General features: G+C 37.6%; 1 protein-coding gene across 5 annotated transcripts in view; it reads right to left on the reverse strand.

Moving 5' to 3' along the window:
• The window catches only part of Pfkfb1 (6-phosphofructo-2-kinase/fructose-2,6-biphosphatase 1), a 70217-nt gene that overhangs the window by 23519 nt on the left and 34171 nt on the right, over nucleotides 1-12527 (reverse strand). For 3 of the 5 annotated variants that reach the window (XM_051178952.1, XM_051178949.1, XM_051178948.1), the window contains 5 exons: nucleotides 7890-8015; nucleotides 5033-5126; nucleotides 3987-4053; nucleotides 2940-3014; nucleotides 2444-2500 (listed from right to left, as the gene is read on the reverse strand). In XM_051178952.1, the coding sequence (XP_051034909.1) occupies nucleotides 2444-2500; nucleotides 2940-3014; nucleotides 3987-4053; nucleotides 5033-5126; nucleotides 7890-7983 (387 nt within the window). In that variant the 5' untranslated portion in view covers nucleotides 7984-8015. The remainder of the gene's footprint in view (nucleotides 1-2443; nucleotides 2501-2939; nucleotides 3015-3986; nucleotides 4054-5032; nucleotides 5127-7889; nucleotides 8016-12527) is intronic. The other 2 variants (XM_051178953.1, XM_051178950.1) reach the window with 1 other exon arrangement.

Consider the following 12527-nt stretch of genomic DNA (forward strand, 5'->3'; position numbering starts at 1 on the left):
GGAGTTGGTTCTCTCCTTCCACTTTTGTGTGAGCTCTGGGGATTGAACTCAGGTCATCAAGTTTATGTGCTAAGCATTTTTACAAACTGAGTTATCTCACTGATCCCAGAAGGATTTTTATTTATTTTCCTAGAAGGGTATTTATAACTTGTACATTTGACAATGGGATACTCCTATTTAAACTCCTCCACAATTTCCAAGTGTCTTTTAGGATAAAGTATGAACTATTTATTTTAAAGTGGATCATGACAAGTCCAATAGCCTTTTCACTATAATCCCTTACTACTCTCCTATTTGGAGACACATTTTGCCTTATCAAGTCCAAACTACTTATAGTTCCCTGGATATATCATATTTAGTGTATTTTATTCCCCATATCAATTATTTATCTATAAAAATTCCTATGTATCCATCAGGATATTGTTGTTACCTCTACTTGGAGGCCTTCCATGGCATTCTCCCACATGCATCATTGGCCCTTACCACTGTGCTCTCACAATCTTCTCTTTCCCCTTACCTAATCTCAAAGGCTCTGTCTATATATCTGTCAGTGTCCCTAACCAGACTGGGAGTTCAAGAGAAGGGCTTTCACTGTTTCTATATCTTTAATACCCAAAATGGCTATCTAGATGTACAGTTTCTCCTGAATCAATAAGTAGATGGATACTTGGGTGGATGAAAAGAAAAAAATATTTGAACATGCTATATGTCCCAAGAGATAAAAATACAACAAATGGGTAGAAGTTACTGGGAGACAAATTTCACTTTGATTAGGCTACATTTTAATAAGTATTAATTAAATGAGTATTTTAATGAGTATTAATTAAAAAGTAAAGATGCTTTCTAATGAGTATTTGTTACTATGGGTAGTATACTATACTATACTTAGCTGAGATTTTAAGTACTTCAAGTGTTGAAAGAGATGACCTTTAAAGTTTCTCATGCTCCTGAGCACCAGTAATTTGAAGTGGCAGGGAACAACAAAAGTTTGTGAGTGATCTAATACTAGACCAGGCAGTTAAGAGGCTAAAAGTAGCAATGATTCTGATGTGAAATGTAGGGCATAATATAGAATATGGACTTTTGATAAAGACAGTCTAGTTGGAGTGCATTCCTACTTCAAGTGTTTTGAGATGTACCATCACTCTTTGCCAACTCAACTATTTGAGCCTCAGTTTCTCTAAAACAAACATGCAGGTTTGTTCTGAAAATAAGGAGAGTCAAGCTTAGTGCTTGATACATTCTAAGGGCTCTATATATGATGGTTTCATCTAACTTTATAGGAACACTATGGGCAAGGATGGGCAGAGGAGTGCTCTTACACAAGATGGGAGGAACATCTTGGAGAGGAATACTTTAAGTTTATAGCGGTCTTTTAGCCTAAGACAGAATAAGGAGGATTGAGAGTCAGGGAGATGACTTAGTGGGTAAAGAGCTTGCCACACAAGTATGGGAACCTAAGTTTGGATTCCCCCAAACCTTCATAAAGCTGGATGTAGTGGTGTTCATCTGTAATCTCAGTACTCCTATTTTTTTTATTTTACATGTTGATCCCAGTTCCCCTTTCACCCCTCCCTCCCTCTTACCCTATCTTCCCCCTCACAAGCACCCTGACCACCCTCCTCTCCCATTCCCCCACCCCAATACCACATGTAAGGCAATGCCATTCAGGTGGGGTCATGTAAATCTGTCAAGTCATTTGAAGTAGGGACTAGGACTTCTCTCCTGTCTCTAGGTTAAGGGAGTATCATAAATGCCCTTCCTGGATATTAAGATCAACAACTAACTTATCCACCATCATGGAGCCCTCATCTAGTACCTGTTGGAAACAGAAGCAAACACCCATACCTAAACACTGAGTCCAACTAGAATCCACATGCAGAGAGAGAGGACAAGACCAGGTTGCAGAAACACATAGAGACAGCTGACCCAAACAAGGAGGAGCTAATGGGTCACCGACTGATAGCTGGGAATCCAGCATGGGACTGACTCAGAACCCCTGAATATGGGTCTCAGTTAGAAGGACTGAGCAGTCTGAGGGACCTCAGACAGTGGAACCAGGATGTATTCCTGGTGCACAAAAGGACCTTGGGACACATCCCCCATGGAGGGATATTCCAGCACTCCTATTTTTAAATGGAAAGTGGAGATATGAGGATGCCTTAAAAGCTTAAGGGGCAGCTAGCTTGGAATACATAACAGAGAAAAAGAAGAGACACTATCTCAAACAAGGTGGAAGAAACAAGGTGGAAGATGTAGACTGACACCAGAAATTATCTTCTGACCTCCACATACACATCATGGAATGTGCATTCAACATTTCACACACATGCAGTGTGTGTTTGTGTGTTTGTGTGTGTATGTGTATGCAGATTTAAAATGTAAATTAAATTAATACTTAGTTTTAAAAGAATAAGGAAGAAATGTAATTGATTTTCCTTACCCTGATGTTTTCTGCAATGATGTCAGGGTCATTACAAACAGACTCAATAAAGAAGACCTAGAAAAGAAAAAGAGAGCTTTCCAGCAGAGGACTATGTTTTGGGGGAGCCAAATAAACATACCCATTCTTGACAACCCTGAGTCATCCCTAGGGACATTTCTAAAAACAATGCTTTTACAAAATAGTGCTTCCAGGGTTCTGACTCCAATGAGGCAGCCTGGCTCTAACTGAATTGCCCCAGGTTTCTGGTTGGTTTGGTTCTTACATATTTCTCATAACGCCTTCATCATTAGCATCTCATTATCAACAGTATCAGCCTGTAAGTAACCAGCTTCCACTGCCTAACCTTGCATCTCTTCTGTTCTGTTCTGCTCTTTCTGAATTTACCCAGGAAAGCTTGATGTTGAGCCCATGGTGTCCAAATTGGCTGCTCTAAGTACCCTAGATTGTACTTCCTTAGAATTTGCTCTAAGTAAGCATGGTTGGTTCACTCTACCTTGTAACCATGTTCTTTAGCAAACTGCAGAATCAATGATCGTCGTTCTCTGGTAGTGTTGGTGGCGTCAAAAACCTAGAGACATGTAATAAGACTGGCTTAATCTCAATCTAGTTTGACTATTCATTGTTCACCTTTGTTCCAAGTGGAGCACTTCCAGAACGGAGCATAACTTAAAGAAAGTCTTAAAGAAAAAGAAGGCTTTGGAATTGGCATGTGTCACTTTCAAAAGCATCTTTTCTTATTGTCTGCTCAGAAATGTCCTCTGCTCTATCAATATAATAAGGCAAGAGAAAAGTTGGGGATTTTCTTTGGGGTCATGTTGTAGGTGAAGTGACAGGCCTAGAAGAAGGACTTGCTCTGATAACAGCCATGGACTGCTGATAGAGGAATAACAGAGCTGCTTGTCCACATGAGACCTGTCATTACTAAAGCTGTAGAAAAGCTTGGGAACAGAAAAAATTCCCTATCCTTAGTATTCACAAATTTGAGTATCTCTAACCCAAAGATTTAAGACATTAAATTGCTGAGATATTTAGGCCAATCTCTCTGTAAAAAGGGGAAAGAAATCAAAAAAACAAAAAACAAAGACACAATTCAACCAGTTTATATTCTACACTGTATGGAAGTTCATGGAGTTGTATAGACTTCAGGTCTTATTATTTGGGTGTGGTATGTTTGTAATTGTTTCCAATGATTTTTAATAAGAAAGTTTATAACATTTTGAAAACAGAAATGAAAGTAATGCAGTCTTAGATTTTTATAATGCTAAGACTTGAGGACAAATCAATGCAGTATGGGGCTTAAGAGCATGGATTTTGCAAATACTGTACCACCCTGGGAAATAATTTAATCTTTCTGAAGTAATTCTTTAGGAATCTAAAATAGAGCATAATAATGACAACTATATTATAGGGTAATGTGAATTAAATTATTAATATCTACCAAGTACTTAGAATAATGTATGGGATAAATAAATGCTTAGTACACATTATCTATTTTCCATACTGACAGATAGCCTGAGGGAGAAAATGGAAGATTATTTACCGCAACATGACCTTCCTCATGGCTGAGATATTTATGGACATCCTTTAGGGCTGCCAGAGCACACTGCCTGAAAAACAAAGAAGCAGACAATCCCTATTCCCAGGATGAGTTCTCCTCACTTCTGTTCTCTTATGAACCATCTCTCATATTTTATACTAAATTACTCATCTGTTGAACATCTACACAGCATACATTGTTCTAGGCATCATGCTAAGTACAGAGGGGTCACAGGTGAGACTGGCTCTCTGTGTACAGCTTAAGGACATGCATGCATAAGATGACATGCTGAGCAATGAAAGCATCCTAATTTGGGGGCTCTAACTGTGTGCTACTGGAGCTCAAGTTGAATTAGTTGATGTATACAGGTAAGATCTAGTGATGCAGTCTTAGAGTTAAAATGAGTTTTCTGGCATCCACAACATTGTAAACACAGGTATGATATGGATAATGTACTTAGGCTTTCAGAAAAAAAAATTGTTTTAATAGTTACAGGTTACTGGGCTTTATTGTGAGGTACAGGTAAAGAGTTGAGATTCAGGTTGCACCTAGAAGTACTTATAGCCACATTAATAAAAGAGACTTTGAAGTTAAAACAGTGACACTGCAGACACTGAAGAGTACTAAGCTACTAAAAAACTCAATCTCAAATGCTAGGGTAAAAAATTTCTATGTTCTCTTGTAAGAAATAAGATACTGTAAATGCTTCTTGATAGGGAATGGCTATGACTAGAGCTAACTGTGAGAAGGTTGACAGAAAGGCTGGACACAGACGGGTGTTTAACACATGGCATAGGACAACTATGAAATGTGGCCCAACACAAATCATAAACTTACATAAAACACTTAAGACTTTTTGTATGTTTTCCTGTTCATAACTGAGTAGTTTGCAAGCATGACCACTGCAGAAAACCATACTTTGTTGCAATGTCAAAAGTTTGGACACCCATGGAAGAGCAGGTTACTCATTCATACTCCTCTAGTAGGATATGAGGAAGGGTCCCCTTCAGCAAAAGGACAGCACAGGTTCTTAAATGTTGGACACTTACTTTCTGATAAGTTGGGCTTCCTTGTTGTCTGGGAGAAAGAATTCATAGTTCCTGTAGCTCACTGCCTCTCGTCGATATTGGCCTAAATTAAACACTGAAAACAGGAAACCCTAGTGAAGAGGTGGGAAACACTGCAGTGGCCAAAAATATGTACTTGATGGAAGAAACCTCAGAGATAGAAGGCATAATTTAAAGGAAACTGTACATATAAAAGGAAAATATAATTATAAAACCTAAAATTATGAGTACCAACTTATTTTCTCCCTGCAAAGTAGGGTTAACTATTTCACCTTTACAAATTAGGAAAGTAAAGCTCAGAGGTACAAAATAGCTTTCAAGTTAATAACTGCCAATCTAGAATTCAAACCCAAGTCTTTTGATTCTAAGTTATTTTACTCTATCATAAAGTACAACCATTTAAATGTCTTATTCAATAGGGAATGTAAAGAAATGAGATACAGAGAGTAAAATCAGTTACCCAAAGTCAAACAAAGAGTGAATTAATAACATCTACAGACTGGGTCTCTTGACTCCTAGTTACCAAGGTCGTTTTACCATTTTGTGTAATAAGGGAAAATCTAAATGTAAATCTCCAAAAAGCACTTCCCCACTAGTAATGAGAAAAAACAGAGAAGGAATGGAGAAAGAGGATAAACATCTAAAGAGATCATATCTCATTAATCCCCTAATCTAAGATATAGCTTTAGGATACTGTGGTGGTTTGAATAAAAGTGGCTCCCATAAGCTCATGTATTTGATTACTTAGGGAGTGGCACTATTTGAGAAGGATTAGGAGGTGTGGCCTTGTTGGAGGAGGGGTGGCCTTACTGGAGGAAGTGGGTCACTGGGGATTGGCTTTGAGGTTTCAGAAACCCATGCCAAGTCCATAGACACTCTGTTTTCCACCAGCCTATGGATCCAGATATAGAACTCTCAGTCAGCTACTTTTCCAGTACAATCTTCCTGAACACATATTGCCACGCTCTGTGCCATGATAATAATGGAGTAAACCTCTGAAACTGTAAGCCAGGCCCAATCAAATGTTTTACTTTACAAGAGTTGCCATGGTCATAGTGTCTCTTTACAGTAATAGTATAGTGACTAAGACAGAAGTTGGTATCAGGGAGCATGGTATTGATATTACAGGCCTCATCATGCTGTTTGTTGGAAGAATATGGAAGGTTTGGGGACTTTGAACTAGAAAAGTGGTTATATGCTTTAAGCAAGACTTAATGGGCCATTCTAGTAGGAGCATGGAAAGCAGTGCTGGGACTGATTTGAACTGTGGGGGCCCAGTTCAAGTTCCAGAGTGGAAGATAATTAGCAAGTGACCTAGAGCCTATTCTTGTGTTATTTTGGCAAAGAAATGTGGCTGCTTTTTCCCCTTTCCTAAAAGTCTGCCTCAGGATAAACTGAAGAATTTTAGATTAATAGTACTGACTGAGGACATTTCAAGTCAAACTAGTTTTGACTGTGTCGTGCGGTTTTAGTAATAAGTCTTACACAGATCTATAATGAAAAGGAGCAAGCAGAGGAAGAAAACTCATAAAATGTAGTTTGAGGAGAAAGGGGACACCCACGAGTGTAAAAGAGCTAAGTCTTGTGCTCTTTCCTGGCTACCTTGTTTCATCAAATGTTCCACAGGATCCATGTCAGACATATTTTTATCCATGAAAGTTTTTATGCCCATCAGTCAGCAATTCCCTCTGTGAGCATCCTCAGCATGCTGTCTGAGAATTCCCAGTACAGCCTTGGTCTTTTTATGTATACCTTTCAGGGTTAGATTTCTTCAAGGACAGGACTTGTGTCTCACCCATTTTTATTTATTTCCTAATGCTTGGTATGGGTTTTGGCACATGGAAAACTTTAGTAAATTAATTACAGAAAATAGATGAAGGGCAATGAAGGATAAATGGGGGGGGGTGAGTGGGAAATATTTGGTGCCAGGTATAACTTGGCAGTACAGTGTATACTTATTATAAACAAAACTCTAGGTTCACAGTGTATACTTAATAACAAACAACAAAACTCTAGGTTCAATCCCTAGCACACAAAAAAAAGAGGAGAAATAGAGAAGGCTTGATGGTAATGAGGGAAGGGTGACTGGATGGAAGGGAGTAGATACAATATTGAACAAACAAGAGAAAGGATGAGAGGAAAATAATGAAAGGAAAAAGACTACAGGATCCCCCCCCCTTTCTTCCCTTCAATACAGCCATGCATTAGACCTAATGGAGAATGTCAGATTTGAAATCAATCATATCCTGGTCCTGTCGATTATAACTGTGTCCCTTTAGAAAGGGTATTTCACCTCTTTGACATTATTATTTTACTATAAAATGGTGAAAACTATAATGAGAAAACTATTGTTATTGGGGGCTGGAGATATAACTCAGCAGTTAAGAGCACTGACTCCTCTTCCAGAGGACCCAAGTTCAATTCTCAGTACCCACATGGCAGCTCACAACTATCTCTAATTAGAGTTCCAGAGGACCTGACATCCATGGGGGGAAAACAAACAATGCACACAAAAAATAGTATTATTGATGGGGCAATGTAGTTGTGATAAAAATACTTGCAATTCGCAAAGGGTTGCTTTGAGTTTGTAAGCCTTCTTAAGAGTAGATTTAGTTTTAATACTGGTTTTTCTATGCCTAAAACCCAGCATGGTATTAGCCACATAACATAGTCTCATGACCATTGTAACAGTGGTAATAATAGTGGTAGAAGAGATTATAATCCTAGAAACAAGGGTGTGTATCACTTTTTGTATTGAAAGGTTTGGCCTTCTACCTTCTTCAGTTTTCAGTTAGTGGCCTGTGCTTGGGATGTATAGCAAATGATTTCTATGACATACCTTTAGTTGGTGTTCCTATCCAGTTGAGATATCGTGTGAGCTTCGTAGAGATGTAGGTCTTGCCTCGAGCTGGTAAACCCACCATGATCATCATTGTGGGGGAATTGGTGAACTGTGGTACAGATGCTGGAAGACAAGCATATCCTCAAAGGCTTATTCCTACACTTAAAGGCTTTTCTGCCACTAGATTAGATATGTAGAGCTGAAATCCACACTACTTCCATCATTATGAAAAAACAGAGGGGGTTAAAATGGGAATCACAACTTTTCTTAGACTCATCAGAAAATTGAGTCTGAAGTGCAGATAGCCAACTTAAACTTGTAAAAACAGGCATCAAGAGGCAATAGGACTCTGGCATTTCTTAGTTGATACAGAAATTGCTGAACAACATACCAAATCATAAAAAGGTCCAGACTAAAATGACTAATGAACTGCTAAGCTGGTTGTGAGCCAATATGATGCTCACAGGGACTGCAGACAGATAGCTTTATATATATTTCAATTTTCCTCCAGGTGCTGGCAGAAAAAAATTAGAAAAACCCTGAGAAAAGTATTATATAGCTCTGGCTTGGGAAGGAGAACAGAAAAATAACTATTGCTCAAATTCTTCCCAGAAAATTTGCTTTATATTCCTGCAGGGAAAGTCTTATTATTCCAAGGGAAAGGCAGCAGAAACCATAGCTTGGAAACACTGGTGGCTAATTTATTGTACCTGGCAGATAATACCCCTTCTCTCCTGAAGCTCAGGCCAGACCAATTTACCTTCTCTTACATGGAGGGAAAACATTTCAATCTGCAGAAGGAGGGTAAACAAAAGTTAAGGGCACCGATTTAAAAAAAAAAAAAACCCTCTAAAGTGGGAAGAAATATAGAAAATGTACCTGCTAAGCAAGGTGTTAGGCCTACTTATTACATTTGGAGGGCAAGAAAATTTGTGACAGGCACACTCCAAATACTCAAGAAAAGGCTGCCAAAGACTGACTTAATAGCATAGAACATCTTAGTTCTTCATCCTTCACTACCAAACTAAATAACTTCATTGAAAATAGTAGTGAAGGGGTCTGCAGTTAAGAGTACTTGCTGGTCTTGTAGAAAATCCAGGTTCAGTTCCTAGCAACAACATGTCAGCTGAAAACCACCTGTAATTCCAGTTCCAGGGACTCAGTTGCCCTATGCTTATGTGTGCTGACCTCCACAAGCACATACACATGCAGCAAAGCACTCAAACACATAAAAATTTTAAAGAAATCTAAACACACACACACACACACACACACACACACACACACACACACACACACAAACCCAAGATGAAATAGTAGTGAAATGTATCTTTATGAGATAAAAGACATGGATTGTCTCTAAGGAGCATCATAAAGGGGGGAAAAATCAAGACCAAACAAAAAAATCTGAAGAGAGAGAAAGCATGAGAAACAGACTTATTTATGACACTGATGCTGGAATTATCAAAGTAAGGATTTCATTTGGCTATGACTATTGTGTTAAATGCTTTATTTAAAATGTAATTACACAGGATGAGGTAACTATCTACGGTCACAGTACTAAACCAGTGTAATCTCTAACAACAATTTAAACATTTGACTTATATTCACAGGTAAGTACAGTTCTCCCTTTATCAAGAAAACTTCACTTTGCAACATACAGAAACCACTACAGAAAGCCACAACCAAGCAAAATTCAGAGTTGTGGAGCCCTATCTCAATGAACACAGCTACAAAATAACTCTTACCCAAGGCTCAGGAAACATTGAGGAAAAGTTATCAGATAGAATATAAGAGCCAGAGGATCAGGGAGATTGCAATGAGATTGTATCTCCTGAAAGGACAGGAGCTATATTCATGAAGTGTCACCAACATGACTGGATAAGCATGAGCTGAACAATAATGACAACAATAAACATGCCAAAGTACACTGAGGAAAGACTAGGAGACCTCAAGCCTACACAAAAAAACTACATGCAGACAACTAAGGAATGCTTAGAGCAAGAGCAATACAGTCTTAACAAAGGAAGTGAATATCAATTGGTAATCCAATACCAATTTCAGTCCTGAAAACATACATATGAGTAAAATTATACACACTAACAAGGTTGCATTGAGGACTACATGTAATCAATGAAAAAGCAGCCATGAATTTGAAGGAGAATGGGAGAGGCATATGGGAGAATTTGGAGGGAGGAAAGGGAAGGAAGAAATTATGTATTTAAAATATCAAAAATAAAAGAAAAATACAAAGGACCACAAAACTATGGAACCTAAATAAAGAATACAATAATGTACTTAGAACAGGCATAGGGGAAAGAAGAGGCAGAAGAAATACTTGGAAGACATAATGGACTAAAGTTTCCAAAATTAGTGACTGACACCAAACCATAGATCTAAGAAGCATAAAAAAACTCTAAGCACAGTGTGTGTGTGTGAGTGTGTGTGTGTGTGTGTGTGTGTGTGTGTGTACACATGCACATAAATGTAAAGAACCACATGGAAACATAATATTACAGACAATTAGTACAAAAATAAAATCTTGAAAGCACAATTAGTACAAAAATAAAATCTTGAAAGCAGTCAGAAAAGAGTGTAAATGAGGAACATATTCCCTACTGAGAAACAAGAATTATCCTGCTTTTTCCTACTGCCCCTCTTTCAGCCTTTCCTTCTAGTCCATCTTCATGCCTTTGTGACAGCAGCAGACCTTCAGAACTATTCTATACCAGGGATCCTCAGTGGCTACCCTAGGCTATAACTCAAGTAGATAACCTTTATTATCCTTCTGCTGACCACTGCAGTCTCTTCAGACTTACTCTTAGTCCTCCTGCAGTCTGCACACAAGAACCCACTTTCACAGCCCACATTCATTTCCTGGAAAGTCTACCTCTTGGTGTAGAATCAGGAAGCCCTTAGTTCTTTTTGGCCATGCCTTTTAGGCTTTCCTTCTAGCCTATCTCTATTCATTTGTGATAACTGTTGACCCCCATAAACACTTTGTACCAGGGACTCCACAGACACCACATTTGGCTAGGACCCAGAGTAGGCAACAGCAACCAATGAATGAACTACCCACCCATCCAACACAGACAAGACCAGATTTCTAAGTCAAGAAATACTTCAAATATCATGACAATTGCTGTTTAAACCCAACACAAAACACAAACATGAACAACCAAGATAATATGACCTCTCCAGAAGCCAGTAACCCTATTGCAATATGTCCTGAGAAAAGCAACTTAGCTGAAACACAAGACAAAGATTTCAAAATAAGAATTGTGGTGCATGTGAGGGTGGGAAAGAGGGAAATGAGGAGGGAGGGAGAGAGGGGTAACTGGGATTGTAAAATAAAATAAAAATGTAAAATAAAAATTAAAAAAAATAATAAAAAAAGAATTGTGATGTTCAATGACCTTAATAGGCATGAACTAATACCTTAACAAAGATCATGAAAACACCAACAATTAAATAAAAATGCAAATACTTCAAGATATGAAAGAAGAATTTATTAAAGAAATAGAATCACCAAAGAAAACTCAAACTGAAATAACAATGGATATAAAAAATTCTGGCTGTCAAAAAAAAAAAAAAAAAAAAAAAAGAAAGAAAGAAAGAAAGAAAAAGAAAGAAAACCTTACCAACAAATTAAAAGACATAAAAGAGAGAATTCCAGGTATTGAAGATAAAGGAAGAAGAGATGGATAGATCAAAGAAAATGTTAAGTCTAAAAACTCCCAGGCAAAAAATACCCAGAAATTTGGGACACGATATGTGTGTGGGATTTTATGTGTGACTTGAGTTTTAGTAATGTTTCTTTCACAAATGTGGGTGCCTTTGTATTTGGGGCATAGATGTTCATAATTGAGACTTCATCTTGATGGATTTTTCCTGTGATGAATACGAAATGACCTTCTTCATCTCTTTTGATTAATCTTAGTTTGAAGTGTAATTTGTTAAATAGTAGGATAGTTACACCAGCTTGTTTCTTACAATTTGATTGGATAATCTTTTCCCAAAACTTTATTGTGAGAAAGTTTATGGACTTGTGGAAACTGGACAACTATCTACTAAATGAAAAATGGGTCAAGAAATAAAAGAAATAAGACTTTCTAGAGTTCAATTAAAATGAATACACGACATACCCAAACTTATGGAACACAAACAAAACAGGGCTAAGAGGAAAGTTCATAGTACTACGTGCCTACATAAAAAATTGGAGATCTCATACTAGCCACTTAACAGCACACCTGAAAGCTCTAGAACAGAAAAGAATTGAACACACCCATGAGGATTAGATGACAAGAAATGATCAAACTCAGGAATAAAATCAATTAAATAGAAACAAAGAGAATAATACAAACAATGAAACAAAGAGTTGATTCTTTGGGAAATCAACAAGACAAGCAAGCTCTTATCTAAAGTAACTAAAAGGCAGAGAGAGAATAGAGAACACCCAAATTAAGAAAATCAGAAATAAAATAGTGGATATAACAGTAGACACTGAGGGAATACAAAGAACCATAAGGACATACTTAAAAACCTGTACTTCAACAAACTGGAAAATCTAAAAGAAATGTATAATTTTCTCAATGCATACCATTTACAAAAGTTAAATCAAGACCAGATCAACAA

The sequence above is a fragment of the Phodopus roborovskii genome, unplaced genomic scaffold, assembly GCF_943737965.1.
Source record: "Phodopus roborovskii unplaced genomic scaffold, PHOROB, whole genome shotgun sequence".
NCBI classification, from domain to species: Eukaryota; Metazoa; Chordata; class Mammalia; order Rodentia; family Cricetidae; genus Phodopus; species Phodopus roborovskii.